Consider the following 25,154-nt stretch of genomic DNA (forward strand, 5'->3'; position numbering starts at 1 on the left):
GGACCTTGGAATGTGCCAGTCTGCAAAACTCGGTTGAGGACAGCCCCTTGCACTGGAAGACCAGCAAGTTTCGGGCAGACCAAAGGGCGTCTTTCACCGAGTTGATGGTCTTCCAGCAGCTGTTAATGTTTGTCTCGGTGTGAGTCCTGTGTTACGGAGCTGCTCAGGACGAACCTGGACAGATACCACTGCATCTCTCTCCAGACCTTTTTTGCAAAGGCACATTCCAGAAGGAGATGGGTGACGGTCTCATCACCACCGCGTCTTCCTCGGGGACAGCACGCGGTGGCACTGAGACGCCAGGTGTGCAAGAAGCATCTGACGGGAAGGGCCCATCTCACCACTAGCCAAGCTATGTCTTGATGCTTGTTTGAAAGTTCTGGAGATGAGGCATTGTGCCAAATGACATTGACAGTCTGCTCGGGGAACCAACCGACAGGATCCACCATCTCCTTTTCCCGCAGGGTCTCGAGGACGTTACGTGCGGACCACTACCTGATCGACTTGTAGTCAAAGGTGTTTTTCTGCACAAACTTCTCTACGAAGGACAGATGGGGCGGAACGATCCAAATGGATGGAGCGTTGCGTGGCAGCATGGCCAGGCCCATCCTTTGCAACACCGGGGACAGATAGAACTTCAGCACGTGGTGACACTTTGTGTTTGCGTACTGAGGGTCAATGCACAGCTTGATGCAGCTGCACACAAAGGTGGATATCAGGATGAGGGCGGCGTTGGGTATGTTTCTCTCCCCTTTGTCTGGAGATTTGTACATTGGACAAATGTGGACACAGTCCATTTTTGATCTCCAGATAAAGTGGGAAATGGCTCAGGTGACAGTCGCAGCGCAGGAGCGAGGTATGTGCCAGACCTGCGCCATGTACAGCAACACCGAGAGTACCTTGTATCCGATGACCAGGTTCTTACCCACGATCGAGAGGGATCGTCGATCCCACAGTTCCAGTTTCTGCTTCACTTTAGCAATACACTCCTCCAGTTCTTGGTGCACGCCCCGGCCCACCTGAACCAGATCCCCAGCACCTTCAGGTAATCTGACCTGAGGGTGAAGAGGACAAAGGATCAGTCAGTCTAGTTCCCAAAGAACATGGCCTCGCTCTTGCTGCGATTCACTCTGGCCTCCGAGGCCAGTTCCAACTGGTCGTAGATGCTCATCAATCTGCGGATCGACAGCCGACTTGGCAAAGGATTTGATGCAACACATGAACAAGACGAAGAAGGACAGCACTGCCTGACTCCAGATTTGATCTGAAAGCTTTGCAATTCCTACCCATTGATTGAAACTGCGCTACTTATGTCTGTGTAGAGCAGTTGGATCCAATTACGGATTCCCTCCCTAAACCCCATTTTAGAGAGCACGTCCATCATGTACGTGTGTGATATTCTGTCAAAGGCCTTCTCCTGGTCTAAACTGATGAGGTAGGTGTTTACCCCCCTGCCTGTACGTAGGCGATCGTGTCCCTGAGTAGCGCCAGGCTATCAGAGATCTTCCTGCCGGGTACAGTGCAGGTCTGGTCCGGGTGGATCACCACCTCCAGGGCTGACCTGACCTAATTGGCGATGACCTTGGACAGAATTTTGTAGTCCTTTTTTTATTTCAAAATAAACTTTATTCATAAAATTTGTAAAGGTACATACAACGCACTTCAAGTCACGCTTCAAACAATACAATACAATTCGCAACAGTACATACAGAACAAATCAACAGTCCCGGTACAATCAATAGTTACGCACCATACATTGTAAATACAGTTCATGATACCCTTGTGTGCCTCACTGCATTACAGTCCTTACCAGTTACAGATACAGAACATTTCAGGCCTTTCCCCATTAAGTAGTGAAACGGGTCGCCAATTTTTAATTTCTTCCTTCTGCTCCGGGAATGCCAATAGCACCACCCCTTTAAGCAGATGCAACTGGTCGTGTGCCTCAACATGTCCAATAAGTTATCCTGCAGGAATTGTAATGATTGGTGGAATGTGGTTCCAGCACACCCGGGAGCGCTCACGTGCCGCGGGGCGTGGCTCGAGGCGCGCGGTTTAATAGAGGTGACGTAAGGTAGATGGAGTAGTTTCCGGTGTATCGCAGCTAACTTCCGGTTTCGCTCAGCGGCAGGAACCAGTTGAAGATGGCGGAAGATTTTGGTTTCTTTTCCTCCGACAACGGCACCACGGGCAGCGCCGAGGAGGACCCGGCCGCCGCCTTCCTTGCGCAGCAGGAGAGCGAGATTGCCGGTATCGAGAACGATGAAGGGTTCAGCATCCTGGACGGGGGAGAGGTGCCGCCGGCCTTACAGCCGCACTCGGAGGACGTTGGCGGTGAGAGAGAGGGAGAGGGAGGCGCGGGGAGCGCCGGCAGTGGTGGGCCTGTGGTGGAGTCGGGTGCCGGCCGTCCCCTGGGCCTGGCGTCTGGCCGGAGGCTGTTGGAAGTTTGTGCCGGCCAGTTGTGGTATTTTAATTGATTTGTTCCGGCCTCTCCACTGATGAGTATTTACCCTTTCCTCGATTCGGTATAAACCGGGCAGTGCGACTGGAGTGACTCCAGCTGGATACCTGCCCGAGCCGGGGAAAGCAGCCTGTGCTGAGGGAGACTCGGAGCCTCCGGCCTCTCAGCTCGCCGCAGAGCAAGTTGAGCTGGGAAGCGCGGCGTTGAATATCGCAGCGTCATTGGTCTAGATGACATCGCCTGCTGTAAAGGAGTTTTTTTGTGGCTGTGTGCCTGTTCACCCTTCCTTATTTTCCGCTTTGGTGCTGTTTAGAGCGATATTTTTTTATTACTATTATGCATCTGTCAATAAGTTGATTGAAGAATAACTTATCAGTACTTCAGCTTTGTCGTGTTTCCCGCGTTAAGAGTCCCAGAGCAAATTTGCTTGCGTTTTGTTTAAACTGTAGATGAAGCACTTCTCTTCCGCTGTGCATTGTGATTTTGAATCACATCAAAATTTTGTGCAGGATGCTGATTTTGCGCTTCGTTCAGTTTTAAACATGTTCAGTTAAAAATGCACTAACATTGCCTTTCAGCATTTTTCCACCGATGACAGCAGATTCGTGACCTTTAGCGCACACTGTCTTTGCACCTTATTAGGTGCAGTGACTTACGCAATCAGCCGCTTCCTGTAGAAATGTTTCGCTTGGCTTTGTTTAATTTTCAACCATCAATTATCACAGTAAACGATCCTGCTGAATTATTACTAAAATTTGCTTTGAAAATGCTTATGGCTTGAAGCTGCCTAAAATTGTTAATCATTTGGTTTTAAATTTGCCGACTGTCCTAAGATAGATTAAAAATAAGTAATTGAGGACCAAAGGAAGTTTCAGTGGGTATTGATAAGATAGTGGAATAGGCAAAAAGTTGCTGATGGCATTGTGTACTCTTTTTTTAAATATGGAAGTAATGACATTTTGGGAAATGAGCAGAGGTTTAGGTTTACATGACATTAAAAATAGCACCTGAAGTGGACAAGACCACTTTCTTTAAACTCAATATTGGAATTTATGGCAAGAGGTGTAGAATATAAATATCAACATGTTAGTGACTATGCATAAAACTGTTGATGTACCATGTGCAGTTTGGGGCTCCATGCTATAATGACAACTTGCATTTATAAAGCACCTTTTTTAACATAGTAAAACATCTCCAGGCACTTCACAGGAACAAAATCAGACAAAAATTGATGCTGAGCCAAAAGAGACATTAGAACAGGTGATTAAAAGCTTGGTTAAAGAGGTAGCTTTTAAGGAGGATCTTAAAAGGTGGAAAGTTTAGGGAGGGAATTGTAGAGCTTAGGCACGACTGCTAATGGTGGCGTGAAGGAAGTCTGGGATAGACGAGGCCAGAGCTGGAGGAATGCAGAGTATTGTTGGGTTGTAGGGCTAGAGGAGATGAGAGATTTGAACACTAGGATGGATATTGAGGCAATATAAAGGGTACAGTGCTAATTCACTGATATTTTGTATGAGGAAATACAGATGGGAAAATTGGAGTGGTTTTCATTTGGACAGAGGAGATTAAGGGGAATTTGATAGGGGTATTTAAAATTGATAGGATGGGACAGTAGATAGAAACGGAGACCATGTCAGCATTTAATAATAGGTTAGCTATGTTTGAATGAAAAGGAGATAAAAGAATATGGGAACAGAGGAAATACACGGGATTAGGACTACTATTCACGTGGAGGATAAATATCAGACTGGTGGGCCATATGTCCTATTCCTGTGCTGTTCTTTATATGTAATGGTGTTAAGAAAATGGTTAATAAAGGAAAACAACTTCTTTGTTAATATTTCATCCTGTTGTAAGGTTAACAATGCTTTCCCTGAATCCAATATACTGTAGGGTTTCCAATGCTGGATCTTGCCCCTTATCAAATTTACTTAAAATATCCCAAACCCTTGAAGGCTGTGATGAAGAAACAGTAACATTCAATTAAATGTGTGTTGATGTATTTTATTCTGTATGAAGTTTTTAAAAACTGTTTATAATCCAGTGCTGGGTCATTGTGTGCAATTGATGTGTCTACCATCTTTAATTGCCAATTTAAATGTCTAGCCTTGCGCGCACACAGTGCTTGAATTATTAATTGTATTTAAATGCTTAATGACAAAAGCTGTCAATTAGCTTGAGTTGCCAAATGGAAAAGTACTTTTTTAAAATGTATATGAACCTTTAATATGTTTCATATGTGGTTGACTACTTATCAAATTGCATGTTGTAATGGTTCAGTTCAAATCCTTTAAAAGATATGATGCACTTGGGTGAAGTTCTGTGGTGGTGGCAGTGCCATGTACCTTACTCAACCTTCACATTTGTGAAGTGCAAATTCTGATTTGGCTTGATTGTGATCCCTCCCTCCCTCACAGCAAGGTAACTAACTAATAGCAATCACATGTAGAAATCCTGTCTTTGTTTGTTCCTCTCCCCCCCCCCCCCCCCCCACACACTTTTTTTTAAAGTCTGATATGCTAAGGTAAATTGTCAGGTTCTCACTGTGGTTGAGATCAGTTAAGTCAGTACTAGAACCCAAGGCTGTCATTGTTTGTATGGCTCACTGGCTTGTACATCTACTCATAATTATTTGGAAGACCCATTATTCCTTACCGTTGGTCCACAATGGATATGAAATGCTGGAATAGTGAGTTCGTTCTAAGTCACGAATTGCAAATTGTACCAGACCTTCCTCACCAGTAGAATAAACTGAGTATCCTGCCTTCTTGCATAGCAAAATCCAAACAAAGAGGTAATCATTAACTCCAGACTGTTCTAAAGTCTTTTGCATGCCTTTGCCACCTCCATGGGCAACATTTTGTTGAAGGATACCATAACAATTCCATGATGTGTGCTGCATCTAGTTGTGCAGCATAAAACATCAGTGGATCTGTCTGATAACTTTCAATTAAGCAGCGTAAAGAGATGTATTCCCTGCTCCCAACATTTTTTGGCAAGGAAGGTCAGGCAGCAGATTTTAAATAATTGGATTGTATCTTTCTCTGGATTTCATTTTTCTTTCAATGGCAAACTACCTTTTGTATGTTTGTGTATATAACATGAAAAGCATGCAGATATCCCTTTCTGCTTATAGATGCAAAACATTTTAAAATAATGTGTTGTGCAGTTTGTGCTAGAAACTGACTAGATTCCAATTTTCAAAGTTCACTGACCCAGCACTTACTCTGTGATCTGGGTCTCTGTTTATTTAATGATTACACTTTGTGCCCTTAAAGGGGTGCAACTTAACAGCAATTTGCATTAAATGGTATCATACTTCATCTTTGAGCAACGCTGAGGGAGATCCACTAGTATATCTAATATATTGAAAATCTTGCATCTGCGCACCCTTCCTGCTAGCTCTCGTATTATAAATTTGTATGTCCATATTTATAATGGAAATTGCCCATGTAAAGTGAAGGTGCTGCATTATGTCTGCCCTCCAATTATCCTTTCACCTGAAGTCCTGACACCCTGTGTGTAGCACCATGGGAGAGTGCCTCAATTTTTTTTTAAAAGATTGAAATTAGCATTTTATTTGTTCATGGGATGTGGATGTCGCTGGCAAGGCCAGCATTTATTGCCCATCCCTAATTGCCCTTGAGATGTGGCAGGAGAAAGTGAAGATTGGGATTGGCAGTTTGGCAGTGGTGAATGTTGAGTGCATTCATCTATGCTGGAATTGTTGGAACATTTTTATAAAATTTGTACATAACTAAGCAAGAACAAACCCAAATTGCTAATCTCTACAATACTTTTTTCTGCCTCCATCTCTGCACTTCACTGCACCAATTCAGTATTTACCAAGGTTTCCAGCCCTCAAGGCCATGAGGACAAATAATGTCATTGACAACATTCCTGTAGGTAGAATGATCGCTAATGAAAGTAGCCATCATTGCTTAAGAATTGAGCTGCACTAAGTATTTTCCACATGTGCTTCAGTATAAATTTCATTTAGTGAGCTTTTTTGAATTTCTGCTCTTGCCCTCATTTGTTGTTCCTGAAGGCAGTGATACGTCTGATATGGTTCTACAAGTACCAGTAGCTATTTGACAAATAAAACATAACTAACGTTGAGCTTATCCTCATCTGACATTGGCCCAGACTTTCCATCAAGGGCTGCTGAACAGCAATCTGGGGTGAAATTTTTCCCTTCAAAACGAGGGATACAAAGTTAGTTATAGTCCAGCTGCCCTGGCTGAAATCTTAACACAGACCACGACTTGGATTGTATGGTCATTATGCTTTATCATACCACTTACTCACAAGCATGTTTGTCCATCTGTTTAGCATTATGGAATTCTAGTTGAGTTGTTGGATTTTGGTTAAGTGAAATAGTGGGTGTTGCCAGTTTTTTCATTTGTTTTTGCTATATTTTACTTTGTTTCCCCACATCTGCCATTGTTCAGCTACCTGCACAAGTTGAACCTATTTTGTATTAAAGGGCAGTGTTTACCTATACTCTCGAATTCTTTTGGGTAACGTACAGTTGAGACACTGAGTTGTACCTCAATTTCCTCCCCCCACCCACCCCCACTTTATCAGTCTGCTTGTCTGACACCTAAGCTTGGTTGAGCCACAATTTCCTTCAGATTAAACACTGGGAAGACTGAAGCCATTGTCTTCGGCTCCCGCCACAGACTCTAGCCATGTCACTGATTCGATTCCATCCCTTTGCTGGACACTTTCGTGGGTTGAACCAGAATGTTCGCAACCTCATTCAACCCCAATCTAAGCTTCTGGTCCCATATCCTTTGTCACAAAGACCGCCTACTTCGCCACCAACATTGGCTGCCTCTGCACTTGCCTCAGCCCACTTACTGCTGAAATCCTCATCCATATCTTTGTCACCTCCAGACTCTACTATTCCATTGTTCTCCTGGCTGGCATCCCATAGTCTATGTAAATTTCAACACTGCTGCCTGTATCTGTCCCACATACCAGTCACTCCTGTCCTTGCTGACCTACATTGGCTTCTGACGCCAACACCTCCAATTTAAAATTCTCACTCTTGTGTTTAAATCCTTTTCGTGCTCTTGCCCCTCCCTATCAGTGTAAACTCTTCCAGCCTTACCCACCGCCTGCCATAACTCTCCATTCATCTGACTGACCTGTGCATTCTTCCCCAAAACCACCACCATTGGCAACAGTGTCTCCATCCACCTCGTCCTAATCTTTGGAATTCCCTCTCCTAAACCTGCCCCCTTTTTTTTTTAAAGACATCCTTAAAACCTACCTTTGACCAATCGTTTCATTACCCCTCCTAATATCTCCTTTAGGTCAGCATCCTGTCTGACTACATATCTAAAATTTCTTGGGATATCTTTCTACCTTTTAAGGTGCTAGGTAAATGGTAGTAGTATTTGGCTGACTACAATACTGTTTCTCTAACATTACTCCTGGAAGCACACTGTGGAATGTCTGGGCCAATGTCAGATGAGGATAAGCTCAACGTTAGTTATGTTTTATTTGTCAAATAGCTACTGGTACTTGTGGAACCATATCAAAGACGTATCACTGCCTTCAGGAACAACAAATGAGGGCAAGAGCAGAAATTCAAAAAAGCTCACTAAATGAAATTTATACTGAAGCACATGTGGAAAATACTTGTGCAGTAAATGACCTCCTGTTATCAAAGGGAGAAAAACTCACGTTTTGGATGTAACTTCATTTGTGTGTCTGACAGTAAAGAAGCTGCTTCCACTAGTGGCACTGTCAGGTCCACTGTATTGATTGTGGCTGCAGGCAAAGCTTTTACGTGGCCCACACTTTCAGCGTTGTTAGGCTACACAACCTTTCTTAAATTTGTGGATAATCAATTGTTAAATAAGTCTCAAATGCAATTTTTAAATGTGTACCAATTGTAAACACAGTTCTGCAGCTGAATTCCCATGCTTCCTTTCTTTTCAGCATCCGTGGAGAGAACAGACAAGTTGGTATTTTGGGTGTGAACCCATGTCAAACCAGAAGCTATTACAGAATTTATAAGGGAACAGAATAAAGGGCAAGGGAGGGTAAAACACAAAGACAGAAATAGAATGACCTGTAAATGCTTAAATGGAAAACATGAGATGGTTAAATAGTAATATAACTGATCTTGTTTCAGGGTTCTTCTGATCACTGCATACTTTAATTTTTTTTAAGTATATTGGTTGATAATAGAATTTAGCTCAGCTGTGCTGCTCTCAGTAGTGACATTTGCTGTCCAATTTCCCATGAAGGATGGCTATTTGAGTCAAGTGTTTAAAGTTGCTAGTACCTATGGAACAGTACCTTCAGGAGAAAGTGACAAAGCATTAAATATAAATTTGGGCCCAGAATTTCCTGTTAAGTTTTGGCGTAACTATAGCAGAAGAGCAGAGTTGCACCAACCCCCCCCCCCCCCCCACAAGGAAATTTGAATCCAGCTATTTTCCCCCAGTTTAATGCCAAAACATCACTACATGCAAGTTTCCTTGATCGCTTGTGCTGTTCGAGTTATATCCCACTTAGCTCATTAACGTGTAAAAGACCAGCTAACATGAATTTGCTCATTTATGCTAGTTCTTAACGGGTGTAAACTTACATCCAAGATTTTCAGTGCAACAGAATCCGAAGTCACTGTTTCTAGTGTTTTATAGTGATATTTGTGGGTGGTGGGTTCTCAGACTTGCACCGTATTTTCTTTTTTTTTATATATGGCATCAGAAAAAATCTTCCCCTGTTGCATTCTCTTAAGCATGCTGTGCTCAATGTGCATGAATGGTTTGATGACTTCACACATTCACTTTCATAATACAAAAAAGGACTTGAAAGTGGCATATGTTCCACGATTTCCTCGAGCTCCAATTCTTTATGCTAACATTTGCTTGTTTTATGCTGATTTTTGTGTTTCCAGCATATGCTAATCAGATTCTTGGAAATTTTGGTTATGTTGCTATTGGCAAGATTGGCGTAGCAACCAGTGTAAATAAGATGGAGGAAATTCCAGCCCAAACTTTCCAAAGCACTTGAAATGGAACAATAAGATTCCACTTTTAATTGCTATGTCAGAAACTTGAGCATTGTTGTTTTGACTGCTCAGAATGAAATGTAGCTATCTTTCTTAAATAATTTAATGAGTCTGTTTTGAAGTCTTGATGGAACTGGCTATGTTAGAACACCTCCAATAGGCAGATTAGATTATGTTCTGGGCACATGATCTCTAGATCCAGCTATTCGTATCTGGTTATATTTTGCATACAGTTGAATGCAATAAACATTGTCTTGAAATTTCAACTTATTCAAGCCATTCATTTGCTGTTGTATACCATTTGCTTATGTATTTTAAATTTCTTTTTCCCCTCTTCATAGAAACCATAATTAATTCATTCAGCATCCTAAAACTCTAATGTTTCCAAAGTTTAGATATTCCAGTGCAAATGAGCATTCATGTCAATACTCACGGGAAGCTATTGTCTTCACAGTGCAAGTACAAGCAGTGGGTTCCAATTGGAGTCTGCTTGATACAACTTGCTGTTTCCTCATTTAGTAAAATCTCTGGGCCATACTATGAGTCTTCAAGAAACAAGTACATGGTATACTTTTGGGGATAGAGTTGAACCATGCCAGTTGTCATGTGTGGGTGATTGACTTATGTCATCATTGTCAAATCTATTTAACACAAACACATCATGGAAGAAAAGTATCCCTCTAATTGATGGCACTGTTCCTGCACATAATGTTTTGGATTTTCCTAGCCCCCATCTAAATGACTTATCGTCTTATGGACAATTGGTTGCAGTTGTATTGAGAATGTTGCCCTACATTTAGTTGATAAACATTCCATTGTATGTTTATATAGTCAATATTTCCCCTTTTCAGATGGTTTTGAAGAGGAGCTGGCTGCAGTTAATGGAGAAGTATACCAGGTTAGTGTGGAAATGTTTTCAATAAATGCAGTAATCTTAATGCTAAGAAGTTCAAGCACTTGGCACAATCTTTTATAATAAACAGAAAATGCTGGAGAAGCTCAGCAAGTCAGGCAGCATCTGTGGAGACAGAAATGGAGTTAACATTTCAGGTTGCAGCTGCTACTGATCAATCTTTTGTTTCTTAACCTGTCCCATTACCACCTTGCCTTGAACCATCATCCCTTTTGTCATTTAATCACTTGTGTCCTCCACCCTGTCAGAGGCCTTCATTTTTGTTCTTTCCTCCCTCCCCCACCCCCTTTCCCTGGCTCTACTTGCTTAAAAACTTTTAACTCTTAACATCTTCCAGTTCTGACAAAAGGTCTTTGACCTGAAACATTAACTTTCTTTCTCCACAGATGTTGCCTGTCTTGAGCTTCTCCAGCATTTTCTGTTTATTTCAGATTTCCAGCATCTGTAGTATTTTGCTTTTGACACTATCTTTTGACTACTTGAGAAATGACCGATTAATTTTGTACAATATATAACCAATAAAATATCAAACATTTTATGTTTGACTTGCTGTATGTTGGTAATCTACTGGAGATGGTAGTTGAGATTGTTTTGGTTAACAAGTTTAAATAAAATTGTGATCCAGTTGACTGATTTTACTCTGTTCAAATTCCAGAAGATTTGTATAAGAAAATAGTGTCTGGATGACGTACAAAATTCTCATTGTAGTGGTTACAAAAACATGGCATTAAACCCATTTCCAGATGCAGTGGCGAGGCTGCGCAACGTTAAATTGGATTCTGATGGTTGGGCTTTTAACTTTGAGACTTTGGGTCAAAAGACAATGGCAGTGATTCGGAATGAAATCTGCTGGAATTTCCAAGCTTCAGATTTTTTTTGATTAAAATTAGTAATAAATCCTACTTCTAGAAATAGTCCCTTAAGCTTTACCTGGAAGCAGAAATAACAACTAGAATTTTGGTTGAACAGTGTAAATCATCAAACCTATTTGGTTGTTAAACAACTTATTTTCAGTTTGATTAGAATTTTTTTTTTAAATGAACAAAATGAGAGGAATAACTCTTGGACAACGTGAATTACAAATATGGGGAATTGTAGACAATTCAGGGATTGGTTCTGTTCACTGACGGGCTGTCAGTGGTGTGAATTTCTGAGGCACTTTTCCAGCAGGCTTGCAAGAGACATCTGAAAATGGCAACCTTATCTGGTGCACCTTCTAGCAGCTGGTTAGTTCAAAAATAGAAGGAATGGGGTGTGTGGGGGGGGGGGGGGTGTAAGGAAGGAAGAGAGAGAGCGAAAAGGCTTAGTGATGGGTAAAGGGATGTGATATCGTAAAGTAACTTTAACATTACACCAGAAATGGTATTGATGTCACATCATTTGGGCATTGATGTCATAAATCACTTTAAATGTTACAATAGTGATGACCAGCTTTAGTGAAGTTATGTAAATGATTGTGTTGATGTCATGAAGCTTAGTGGTGGTGCGGCATATGGTGGACTAAAGTTTAATGAAAGGAACCTTTTTTAAACATCAAAATGAAGAGAATAAAAACTCTGATTGGACCTATCAAAATGTTCTGGGTACTAATAGTATGCTTATTTTAACATGAACTAAAGATGAAACACTTAGCAGAATTGTCCATATTCTTATACATTTAGCAGGGATTGATAATTGCAGACCCATCAATAGAAATTGAGTCGTACTTGTGTAATGATCTGTTAATACAGGAGTCAAATGGTCCAAATGACAGTTATGCAGCGATAGCTCGAGCAGACCGCTTGAGCCAGGAACCAGAGAGCATTCGAAAGTGGCGAGAAGAGCAGATAACCCGTCTAGAAGAACTTGGTAAGAACTTTGTGTGTACAACATTGCGCAGTGACTTCACCAGTCTTGTTTTTGTAACCAATAACATGAAAGAAAAATGTGGGTTTGCCTCTGCTGTTCAGTATTAGCATTACTTCTGTCCACATTCCATATATTAGATCTCCACCTGTAATTCTGCTTTTATAAGGAGGAGCAGCTGGAAATGTAAGCATTACTTAGTAAAATGTAATTTATTTTAACCCCATGTAACAGGTGAATTGTTCAGTGTATGGGCTAAGTGTGGCTATTGTACACACTAAAGAACTTGTCTGTCAGGTTTTGCTATTTTTGTATGACTACCTGTTTTTGTGACTAACCTATTTCTCTTTTCATGTTTCAGTTGCATGATTAAATTTTACTCAATTGTACATACTGAGCAGAATTCTTCAGTCAAAATGTGAATTAGCTGTGTCTATCTAGTGTATGTGACAACCTCCAATTCCCCAAACCACATTGTCCAACTTAATTTAACTACTAGAATAGAGCCCATCCTGCCAAAAAGAACTTCTTTAGAAAAGCTGAAGAATTGGGAGACTTATGAATTTTTAGGTTTTTTTGCTTGATTTGGCTAAGTATTACCATTAGCTTATTAGAACAGTGTTCATCTAGAATATAACTGGTTTATGCCGTGTCTCTGAAGCTTCTGCCAGTATCTGAATGTGGCTTTGTAAAAATGACTAGCAGCAATTCAAGCAGTTTCCTTATTAAATTTAAGAATATTATTTACTGGTGATGGCTAGGTGCTTCATTTTACAGAAGCTTAGTCTAGATGTGTATAATTTCTAATGCAGATACAAGTAGGTCATTGGCATCTCGTGGCTTATTTACAGTAAACCATGGTACCATTATGCACATGTGCCATCTTTATGGATTTGTCATGGAAGTGGGTCTAGTTGTTTGTGTTTTGTATTACATGGAGGTTGGGCTGCATGCATCTTGTGCAGGTCACTTCATGTCACTTGAACTCTCATGAAGACAACTGAGAATGAAGCACTTGAATGATCAATTTGGGACCAAGAAATTGGGGGGAAATACAAACTGAATCAGGTGGTAGCAAGAACAGCTATTGGTTGTCAAACTTGTAAATCAATGTTGGAAATGTAAGATAAGTAAAAGTTTGGTTTTTTTTTACTGTTCTACATCTATAGAATTTTTTTCCTCTGTAGATGCTGCTTCTCGAAAAGCAGAACTGGAATGGAAAGAGAAAGCAAGAAAGGAACTGGAAGAGTGGTATGTTCGACAGAATGAGCAGTTGGAGAAAATCAAGAAGAATAACAGGTATGACTAAAAATATTAACTTTATAAAAATAAAGTCCAACTTGGCTGTAGAAAATATTTAACCCTAAACCTAGCACTGCAATTGTAAAAGGTTGCAGAATGCCTGATGTCAAAATTAGCAAGTTGTTGTCCATTAAAAGTAACTTGTAAAACATTGGAAACATAGATTTGTAATTGCCTTGCTCATCAAGTTTACATTTGAGTCTCTGAAACTATTCTGTATTGATTCACCAAACTTGTGAATAACTGCAGAATAAAATGATTTAATTCTTGCCAAGCTAGTTTTAAGTACAAGTTGGAGTGAAATTTAATTGAGTGAATGTTTTCAATGTGTTGGTGATTATTATAGCAGTAATCCAAACTAACCAAAAAGAATGTTGGATATCTGATTAATACTTCAAGCTTTCCTGAATCCAGAGTGGATGTGGAAATTTATAACTTTAAAAAAGATTGCATTACTGTTTCCAGTTATGAAATTAACTATAGTCCTTCAGCTTCAAAAAAAACTTCAAGGCTCAAGTACATTCACATTTTTTGAAAGATTATACATGTATAATTCATATTATGAAACTAAGTTTAGTTCTGTGTTCACTTATGAAGCCATTGTATAATTAAGGATACATTTTTATACTTTGAGGACATATAAAGCCATTATAGATTTGGGTGTGTATTCATGCATTTTGTGTTCATTTGCATACATATAATGAAGTTACTGCATATGTTCAGGAGGAATATGTTGACATGACTAGGCTTGGCACAACTGCACTTTGTGATTGTGAACTTGGGGTGGGGGTGAAACAACTTATTTGATCTTGGTTTCTGATGGTTAGTTAGGCTGGGGGGGTTCCTAATATGTTGCAAAAATTAGCATCTGTTGGTAAGAAAAATACTCATTCTTCCTCTTTCCTCCATCTCACCTGTCCCTGAGCACCTAGCTATCCTTAAGTCAGGGAGAAGTGTTTTATATTAAAAAAAACACAGAATTAATGAGTAGCTTTTCCAGTTTTGATGTGTTTTGGTTTTAGTCAGATTTTATTTTTAGCTGTTTTCATAGATTGAGAGGTCATTCAACATCAAATGTTTCTCCTGTTAGCCATGTGATGGTCAAGCATCTGCTCTAGTGGAAAGAATTACAATCCAAAAAGGCAGGAAGAACAGCTACACAGAATCCATGCAAGTTTTAAAATCTCTCATTGTGTTTATAATTACAGAACCCTTTGCCAGTCTGTTTGAGGAATATTCCTAAATGAATTCTTCCTGTCAATAGTTAAATTATTAACTGCACAATTAGAATAAAACTGTAAGATTATTAAACTTGCAGCTTTGCAAGTATGACCTTTAAGCAAGTAACAGATTACTTGATAAGCAATGTAAGTACATAAACATTGGCTACACAGGATTTAAAAGCAATCAAATACTATGACTTTTAGCAATTAGATCTTTTTATAACACAATACACCTTTTGTAGATGTGTTAAGCTCAGCAAGCCTGTTTTATGCCCTCGTATACTAACTGAAGCCTTGAAGGACTTTATTTTTCTCCTGTTTATGGATATTTGCAGAACCGGGAACACAAATCTTTGAATGTGGTAAGATCCATACACAAATCTTTGAAGACAGCAGCACAAGTTGATAAGGCTGTTAAAGAAGCAGACAGGGTCCTTAGCTTTATAAATAGAGGAATGAGTTCAAAAGCAAGGAAGTTATGCTAAACATTTATAAAACATTGGTTAGGCTTCAGCTGGAGTATTGTGTCCAATTCTGGGCATTACACTTTAGGAAGGATGTCGAGACCTTGGAGAGGGTGCAGAGGAGATTTACTAGAATGGTACCAGGGATGATTGGCCAGTTATGTGGAGAGGTTAGAGAAGCTAGGATTGTTTTCATTAGAGAAGGTTAAGGGGAGGTTTAACAGGTGTTAAAAAGTCTGAAGAGTTTTGATAGGGAGGGTTGGTAACTAGGGGACACTGATTTGAGATAATTGGCAAAAGAACCAGAGGGGAGATGAGTTATAATCTGGAATGCACTGCCTGAAAGGATGGTGGAAGCAGATTCAGTAGTAACTTTCAAAAGGGAATTGGATATCTACTTGAAAAGGGGGGGGAAAACAAATTGCAAGGAAGTGGGACGAATTGGATAGCTCTATCAAAAAGCAGGCATGATAGGCCAAATGGCCTCTTTCTGTGCTATATGATTCTGACTTGCAGAAATGCCTGTATTCTTGAAATGGAGCTTTGCTTGCAATATTGGAGCATACCAGTAACATTTGAAGAAAATTTGTAATAGAATTGAGACAATTTGCTTTTTTTATTTGGGGTGTCTTGACAATTTTTAGTTTTAAGCATGTTTATAGGCATTAATATCTTATGTTTTAGAAGTAACTACTTCATAGGTGCAACTGTATGCAGTGACAGTGGATTTATTGAAAATGAGTCTTTAAATGCAACTTTAGTGACCTTTGCAAAATTAGTTTTACTTGGGACTACTACAAATATAGATAGTGCTCTAACAATACTCTTGCTTATTTTCAACTGCAGATTTCCAATAGAGGTTTCTCAACTTCTAACCATTTCTTTCCTAGTTTTATTCTAGGCAAAGGTGAAATACTGCAGATGCTAAACTCTTGTTAAAAATATTAACACTGTCCTTCCTCTTTTTTTTCTTTATCTTTTCTCTACCCACCTGTTGCAACTTCTGTGCTCCTTTCCTGTTGGTCCACCGGTTCACTCTTTCTGGACTAACATGCATGTGCACTAGGATCGCTGACGAAGCTTTCTACAAACAGTCCTTCGCTGATGTGATAGGCTACGTGTATGTTGGCTACTTTCTTCTTTTTAACTATACATTAGTGCTGTAACATTTTAGAATTTTTTTCTTTTTGCTGTTTCAAATCTAACAGTTAATGGTAGTGCTTTTGAGACATGAAGTGTTTTACAATGTCTGTACATTAGTTTTGCACTCTGGGCTGAGCAATAACATTTGCATAACTAGCTTTTTTTAATGCAATTATTTTAGGAACTTAAGTTTTTCAATATAGCAAAATTGTAGTTTCTTCCCTCTCAAAGGCATAGACTCATTAAGACATGGTTCCATGTCTTTGCTGACTACACTGTCCCCAGTCCCTTAGCAAGTGGCTGCTGATCAGGTGAGACTAGATGATAATGTGTTGGAGCTAATTTGACTGGCATTACTGTCAAACTTCATCTGTTCTCAATAGACAAGCATGTACTTTCCAGAAGTTATTGAATCATAATCAATAGCACAGTCCCTAGCTAACTACTTCTAAGCCCACAGCACTGAGGCAATTGCAACATCTTCAACTGGTCTGGCTTAAAATCAGCAAGCTTAGTATGGACTAGGGATTGAACGTGAAGTTTTTACGTGGCTTTTTCAATTCGAATATTCAAATTTCAGTGATTTATAGCATAGTGGACTATTGTACTGTCCAAGTACATGTTAATAAAAATATTGTGCATGGATTAAACACTGAATGATGTGGGGAATGTGTAAATATCCTGGGAAATACAGCTTTTCTAAATAGTGAAATTCTCATTTATAACTTAATTTTAGTAACACTACTCACTTTTTCATTCACTGGAGCCTGAACTCCTCCTAGAGGTGTTGTACAAGCTAGAAGGTATAACTACAGTCATCCACAGTTCAGCAAATATTCCTAGATTGGGGAAATGCTTATATACACAAAGGCTGTCAGCATACCTGACTAGTTCTTCTCCCCCTTCCCTCTACCCCTGCAGAACACATGATATAAAAGAACTTATGTTGGGTTATTAATGCACTTTTGGCTGTCAGTGTGCTTTTGTAGCCTCAAAAGTTAAACCACGATTTCAATTTTGCTGTAATACATCCTTGATTCACTAATTAAAATTTAACATTTTTAACCAAAACAGTGCTTTTTGACAGCATTTAAATTAAAGTATTCACTTAAAGATAACACTCATCTTCAGTTTGCCATGCCCTTTGATCTGGTTTCCTCAACAAACATTTTGTTTCTCTAGTGCCTATACTGAAATCCTTGGGGCACAACCAATCTGAAAAACATCCTTTGCTTTCTTCTATCTAGCCATGCAGCTATAATTCCTTTTAATACTATGTGTCTGTTTTCACAGCAAGTCTCCATATAAAGCTTCAGTAACTCCATAGTTGGAGTACTGTGGTTTTGGGCACCCCACTATAGGAAAGATGTTAAGGCAATGGAAAGGTTACAGAGCAGATTTGCTGGCATGCTATCTGGTATGAGGAAATACAGGTCTGAAGAAAGGTATGGAAAATTTGGGGTATTTTCATTAGAATAAGGGAGATTAAGTGTGTTTAAAAGAGATATTTAAAATTCTGAAGCAGTGGGATAGATAGAAAGTTTCCAGTGATTTGAGGGATGTAGAACAAGGAGACATATCCATAAGATTATACATTTAGGACAGAGCACAAGAAACTTTAACACAGGGTTGTGAGGCTGTAGAATATACTGAGTTGGTGATTGAAGCTGAGACCATGCCAACTTTTAAGAATAGGTTAAATAGGTGGTGAGGGAAAAGGGAATAAAAGTATGAGAATAGAGCAGCCACGTGGGTTTAGGGCTGCTGCTAATGTGCAGGATGAACACCAACACTAGTTGGCAGAATGTCCTGTTTCATTGTTGTAATTCTCTATTGTATCCTTCCCAGCAGTGTTGTTGCCCATGGTTTGTTCATAACTTAACTAAAGGTAATATGCATTTTTGAAGTCTTCATGCAGAGATAGTATCCTTGCTTTGAATTTTACAGTATGTTTGCTCATCTATTGGGTGTGGGAGGAGAATACAAGTTGGCAAGACCAGTTATGCACACTGAAGCAGATAGTATTGGCTTTGGAGCACTCTAATATCTGGGCTGAAGGATGACCTTTGCAGTTGGCAGCAATATAAAACTGAAGAAATTTTTAAAAGCCTGCTGCAAAAGAGCTTGTTGAAGAGAATACACAGATCTGAAAGCATTTACTGACTGCTCCCAAAATACTACGTCATGATTGAAGTAATGACTTTGAATGGTGGTATTGCTTGGAATTGCCCCTTATATGCAGGCGTTACCAAGCAGAGCTAACAATCATGTACTGAACCAAGAGCATCCAGTGAGCTACATGAAATTTAATATCCAAATAAGTTCAGTTTGGCTTCAAGTTGCCAGTAACCACTAGGTCCAATTCTGAGACACTAGCTCTGATACTGTTCTACCTAATAGTTTTAAATGTGGTGAAGGTACTATAATTTCTATTTTTTTTTAGATATCGATGACTCGTGCCTGCACTTCATCTCCTTTCTTCATGATCCATATTGTAACTGGTCCAATGACTACAGTGTAATTCAAGATGTACTTGCCTGTTTGTCCTAAAAGATATTTTGATTAAACTCCACCCACTCATTTTGATTCTGTTTGTGCCATGCTGTAACCCCAAAAGTGTCTAACCCTTCACTAATCTGCTTTCAGACACATCTCTGTCCAAGTTGATCTTCACCCTCCTGGTAATGAGCTCGAAGGATGTTTAGTTTTGTTTTCTCTGGAGTAACGAAACTAATTAATTCCGTACAGCATTTGTGGGTTTATACTCTTAGTTGTCTTCAAACCAGCATTGACAGTTTCTATATATTTCAGTGATTGTTTATAACTTTTTATAGCTTTTTTTTGCACCCTGATTGAGTAATTTTTTCACCAGTCATTGTCCAAACTAGTAGGTATTGTGACTAAGTGCTCCATCTAGGGAAACAGAACCTGTGTCTTGCCCTCGGGTAAAAGAGAACTGTGAGGAGGGGGTGAAAATTGAATTCCTGACTGCAGAAAAATGTTTTTGTATGTTATAGTGGGAGCTGAAGAGACTGTACAATAGCCTTGTAGTTATGATGCTGGACTAGAAACTCTAAATCATGAGAACAAATCTCAATGACCTGTGAAATTGAATTTAATAAGATTTAGTAATTTTTGGTTAACACCAGAAAGAATTTACTTGCAACTAGTTTACTAATGTCCTTCAGGGAAGGGAACCTGCCACCTATACCTGCTGGGACCTACATGTGATTCCACTTCCACCCTATGGTTGACTCTTAGAAGAGCAACTAGGGATGGGCAATAAATGCTGCATGAAGTGTGGCGAGAAGTCGCAATGGCTTCAGCCATAGTTCTGAATTACTCTAACTACATGTAACTAATTGTTCAAGTAGGGAACAAACATACATTTAATAATGCACTTTGCTTCTCATTCATTATGTTGGCAGGCTGTGAAAAGTGACCTTTTTGTCATTAAATTACATGATTTCCATGTTAATTTGCATTTCTTCATTAACAATCCACCCTTTCATTCACTTGGTAATTAATTTTCATTTTGACACATGAAATGCAGTTCAGTGTGGAAAGTGATAGTTTAATATTGTTCTTACATGGCAAGCTTGATGTATGTATTGGTGACAAGACTTGTAGTTTGCACATGCAAAAAAAAATCCTGAAGCTAAAGAATTTAGAAACATAGAAAATTTACAGCACAGAAGGAGGCCATTCAGCCCATGTCCATTCTAGTTGAAAAACAGCTACCCAGCCTAATCCCACTTTCCAGCACTTGGTCTGTAGCCTTGTAGGTTACGGCACTTAAAGTGTATATCCAAGGACCTTGTAAATGAGTTGAGGGTTTCTGCCTCTACCACCCTTTCAGGTAGTGAGTTCTAGACCCCTACCACCCTCTGGGTGAAAAAACATTTTCCTTAGCTCCCCTCTAATCCTTCTATCAGTTACTTTAAATCTATGCCCTGTAGTTATTGACCCCTCCGTTAAGAGAAATGGGTCCTTCCTGTCTACTCTATGTAGGCATCTCATAATTTTATGTGTCAATTAAATCTCCCCTCAGCCTCCTCTGTTCCAAAGAAAACCCCAGCCTATCCAATCTTTCCTCATAGCTAAAATCCTCCAGTCCTGGCAATATCCTTGTAAATCTTCTTTCCTGTAATGTGACCAGAACTGTGTGCAGTACTCAAGCTGTGGCCTAATGTGTTTTATACAGTTCTACCATAACCTCCCTAAATTTCAACTGTTTAGATTTGTCTTGTCTGGTGTATTATGAACATGCTTGTTAACTTTCTTATTGGAACAATGACCTTTACAAAACCAGTTATTTGGAAAATCAACATGAACCTTGAATAGTGATGCACATTTTGACTCTTTGAGGAAGAGCATGCTGAATTTCTATCTTCAAGGCCTATTATATGGAATGAATGCAGCTAATACATCATTTGGTACTAAGTCATGAAGGTTCTAGATTCAATCCCTGGTCTTTACTAATGTAACTGATCTTGCCTCAAGTTTGAAAAGGGGTGGAATCAGAAATTCTGCTCCTGATTGCTATGACCAAGCCTTGCTGGAACATCCATATGAGCATTAAGTGGGGAATGGTAGGTGCAGTATGATGCTCCTGAGTTGATTAGTCTGTCTAAGCTCACCTGTTGAATAGCTGCTTAAATATGGTCCTGCAGAGCATAGTTGCTGCAACTGTACCTAAGGAGGCTTCATCGTCTTCGGGAGGGGGAGGGAGGACTTGTAATCTTCAGGCAGTTGCCAGCAGTAGGGCGTAAACATATCCATATCACCAACATGTAGCAAAGTTCTGTTAGAATTGTTTGAAAACATTAGCTGACATACATTCAGTAAACTTGTAAATGTGATGCTTATTTACAGTCTTGCTTCATCTGTGGCTTATCATTTCAGAGCTGCTGAAGAGGCCTTTGTCCAGGATTGTGATGAAGATACACCTGGAACAGAATGGGAGCGAGTAGCCCGCCTTTGTGATTTCAATCCCAAAACCAGCAAGCAGTCAAAGGATGTATCACGTATGCGTTCTGTACTGATATCACTTAAGCAGTCACCATTAGTCCGCTAGACAGATGCTTCATAACACTATTGTGTGGGCTTTCTTACTAGCTCTAGTTGCATCCCACGAAATTGATGGCCATTAGAATAGAAGGATGAGTGTTAGTCATTCCTGTTTGGACCAAACCAGTGTAAATTACAAGATCTGATAAGTGTGTGTGATTTTTCTTTTTCAACTGTTCTGTGTGGTTTGTTGCCAATTCCTTGGGTTATTGGGCAGGCCAGTAAAATGGTTGCCCTCACACACTCCTGAATCTCGTTAAATGTTTAACTTTCTCAATTATTGATATCCCACACTGTCCTTGTGCTGCATCACATGACTATTTATGCATGAATTATGAGTGCAATCTATTGGCCCTTGTTTAAAAATCATGTTGACTACACTGTTATGCATTAAAAGTTAAATATTAAAACATTGTTTTGCTTATTCAAAGGCTCTGTCTAAAACAGTACAAATATTGAACTGCATAAACAATTGTGCCCTACATAGCTATTTGAACATCCAGAAGAGCAAACTTATCAGGCCTGAATCTTAGGATGGTGAAACATTGTGCACCTCCCTCCCCAATTGTTACTAATGCTAACCTGTGGCCAATTTTTGGGTTGGGGTGGTGGTGGAGGGAGGAGAGGAGGAGGATTTCTGGGAGAAATTCTGCAACTCTTGGCCTAAGGCAGTCTCCAGGAGACTTTGGCTATCCATTACCGTACCAATGCACTTAACTAACCCCCCCCCCCCCCCCCCCCAACACACACAGATGTTCTAATGTCCTGTAAAGTCCTATATTACTAAAGACTGTACAGAATTAAAAGACCACTTTCATCTATGGGGTCAGTCTCATAGTCCAGATTCTACACCACTTTTTCATTCCTTTCAATTGCCTTTCTGAAATATCCATTACCCTCTTAGGAACTTGGAGCATTGTCTGTTTGCACTGCCTTTCTGGCTATTCTACGTATTTGTCACTATCTGGATGAAGTTACATCTTAACAGTGTATTTACCTTTTCTTGTCTAAGCCCTCTTCTAGAGTTTGTTGATTGGATCAGAGTTCAAGGTTATTCCCTGTCAAAATCTTTAAACTGCCTCCCCCCCCCCCCCCCCCTTCTCTCTGTAAATGTCCCTAGTACCTAGTCTTTCTTCAACACAAGTGACACTTATGCTCCCTCAAGACCAGGATGTATTTCTCTTTTTACCCCACCCCTGCCTCCCATAGTATGATTCCCAAACTATACACAATACTTCAGGTGGAGGACTGAACGAATGCTTTGTATAAACTCTGGGTCCTGAACACACTTTGAACTGTACATCCCAGGACCCAGTTAGCCTGTTTGCCAGCACTGTTGATTTCAGACTTGCACTTGCATTGTGTTTAAGTTTTTTTTTTCCTCTCTTCCTTGGTGACTTTGTATGTCTAAATGCATTTTTTTTTAAAGTTATGCTTGTTCCAGATAAATGCAAGTTCTTACTCCCAGTTGCCTTAATGATCTTTTATCATCTAACCACCTATTCCATTTCTGTGCTTCTATTGGAGTGTGCCTTCAGTTCTGGGGAAGGGCCCTGCCCATTCTCCAGATGCTGGCTGATTTGTGTATTTCCAACAGTTTGATTTGCATAAATCTTGTTTTGATAGTCAAATCACTTTTTTAAAAGTTGACAGCCCAGGTGGAATATTAAAAAAAAAAATTCTCCCACACTAAGACTTTACAACCACCATGTGTTTGGACAGAATCCAGCTTGTGTACTTATTGGACAGAAGAGCCATTGTACATTTCAATCACTGTTGAAATTTGATACTTGGAATGACCTAAATAGTGCAGAGAATACATGTGACTTATGCCAGGGAGTGTTCTGTACACAGGTTAAATTCTTCCCCAGCCAGTTGTGATTATGCTCTGATGTTTGTAAATGTAGTGTGCTCAATTATTTACTGTAACATTCACAAAGTAATTTGGTGTAACTAGTTCATCTTGTCTTGAGATATTAACTACACCTTAAATATCAATTTATATAGCTGTTTCTCCCTTCCCTGCATTTGAGGCACCTATCCAGCCTGATAGCAGTCTGGTTTCAATTGAGTCTCCAGTAAATTACCAAACCTCAATTGTAAACTAATTACTGTGGTCAGTGCTTCAGTGGGCAAGTTGAAGTAAACGGGATGGTGATTGGGATGTATAACCTTAAGATTTTCAGACTAAATATGTGACACTTCCTATAGTATGCAAGTATCAGTCCTTTTTTTTCTTCTACAGTCCACCCCTCCTGGTATTTTTTTTAAAAATTTCACTCTAGCACTTTAATAGACTGGGTGGGTTTCAAATTCTGCAAAATTGGTTTTCTATTATTTAATGGCCTTGCAGTTTCCAGAATTGAGTCTCCTTGTCTCCCTTTTCCCCCTGAACAAAAGTTTCAGGAAAAGATGAAGTATTGAGCTGTGCAGGCAAAGACAAAAGGAGGCCAAAACTGTTGATTCAATGCTGAATCTGTCATTACTTTTTCGGGGAAACCAGAGGTGGTAAAATAGCTCTCCATGTACTTCTTGCAAGAAACTTGGAAAATCCCAATCAATGTGTTACGGATTAATGATCTTGGATATACACTATTACAGATCACCTGGATTACCCACATTCCCTTTCCTTTGAAAGGAGCCAAGTGCAGTACCACAATGGCAGACCACTACATAGACTAAAATTAATAGATTTATTTTTAAATGCAATATACAGGCACAGCATAATAAAGTGAAATACTTAAACATAGGCAGAAGGGGTTAAAATACCTTTAATGTATTTCTTGCAGCTTGAAAATGGATGGGATTCTTGCATGAAAGTTTTTGTAGAGCTTCATAAGGGCATGTTGTATAAATTTGCAATCCCTCCTGTGGACAGATGTCCAGTCAACATTTAATGGTGAATTAATCAGCTAGAGCTTTTGCTGCATGCCAAACTTAGTCTTTCATGTCACAACCCCCTGTGTTTAATATCAAAAAGCAACTGAGTTCCACAAATTCACCCCTTGAAGAAAAGCATCAATATTGAGACATTATTGTCTTCCTTAAACCTTCCCCTTGATCATTCAGCCATCAGAAATAATACATTTTATTTCTCAATCTGTTCATCTGCATATGTTAGCATTCCAAGAGATGGCCTTTACCACTAAATGATCTAATTAATTTCTGAATACCGGAAATGGGGCCTACACAAAGCCAGGCAATTCTCATTGAATGTTGATCTGGTTTGCAATGTTCATTAGCCACTCCCTATCTGAGAGAAAGCAATTCTATTTAAAAATACAGTTAACTTAAAATCTTTTCAATTTGATTTATCCTATCTAAAATTGAGAATATGGATGTGATGGGAGTTTGTCCTGCATCAACAACATTTCTATCATATTAATGTGCATTCTATGTGTGCAAACAAGACTGTGCTTGGATGGTATTGTGCACAAGGAGGTTGGAATGTTTTCACTTGTGACTTTGAAGAGGTAGTGTTGGGTAAGATGTTTGCTCTCACTGGGTAAGGAGGAGGGGACACATTCATGTGTTCCTGAGTGATTGTGATGAATAGATCTCTAGGAAGTGGTCAAGATTGCCTGATACAGCCTACTGGAGGCTGTACATTCATTTACATAGGCATTTACCCCATAGGTGTTGTCTGCATGGGGGAGCAGTTGTGTTTCACCAGAGAGCTGTGCCAGTTATTCTTTATGCA

At 39.6% G+C, this 25,154-nt stretch overlaps 2 protein-coding genes across 2 annotated transcripts in view; one reads left to right on the forward strand and one right to left on the reverse strand.

The window, feature by feature from the left end:
• Positions 1 to 2,989, reverse strand: part of faf2 (Fas associated factor family member 2) — a 28,563-nt gene extending 25,574 nt beyond the window's left edge. Inside the window, exon 1 of the mRNA XM_067996370.1 lies at positions 1,811 to 2,989. The gene's annotated coding sequence lies outside the window, so the exon portion shown is untranslated. The remainder of the gene's footprint in view (positions 1 to 1,810) is intronic.
• Positions 2,096 to 21,864, forward strand: LOC137332483 (clathrin light chain A-like). Its single transcript, XM_067996372.1, has 5 exons — positions 2,096 to 2,334; positions 10,346 to 10,392; positions 12,138 to 12,255; positions 13,440 to 13,551; positions 21,290 to 21,864. Exons 1-5 carry the CDS (start codon positions 2,145 to 2,147, stop codon positions 21,459 to 21,461), a joined length of 639 nt encoding a protein of 212 aa, XP_067852473.1. The 5' UTR covers positions 2,096 to 2,144; the 3' UTR covers positions 21,462 to 21,864.
• The last annotated feature ends 3,290 nt before the right edge of the window (positions 21,865 to 25,154 follow it).

The sequence above is a fragment of the Heptranchias perlo genome, chromosome 14 (genome assembly GCF_035084215.1).
Source record: "Heptranchias perlo isolate sHepPer1 chromosome 14, sHepPer1.hap1, whole genome shotgun sequence".
Taxonomy (NCBI): domain Eukaryota; kingdom Metazoa; phylum Chordata; class Chondrichthyes; order Hexanchiformes; family Hexanchidae; genus Heptranchias; species Heptranchias perlo.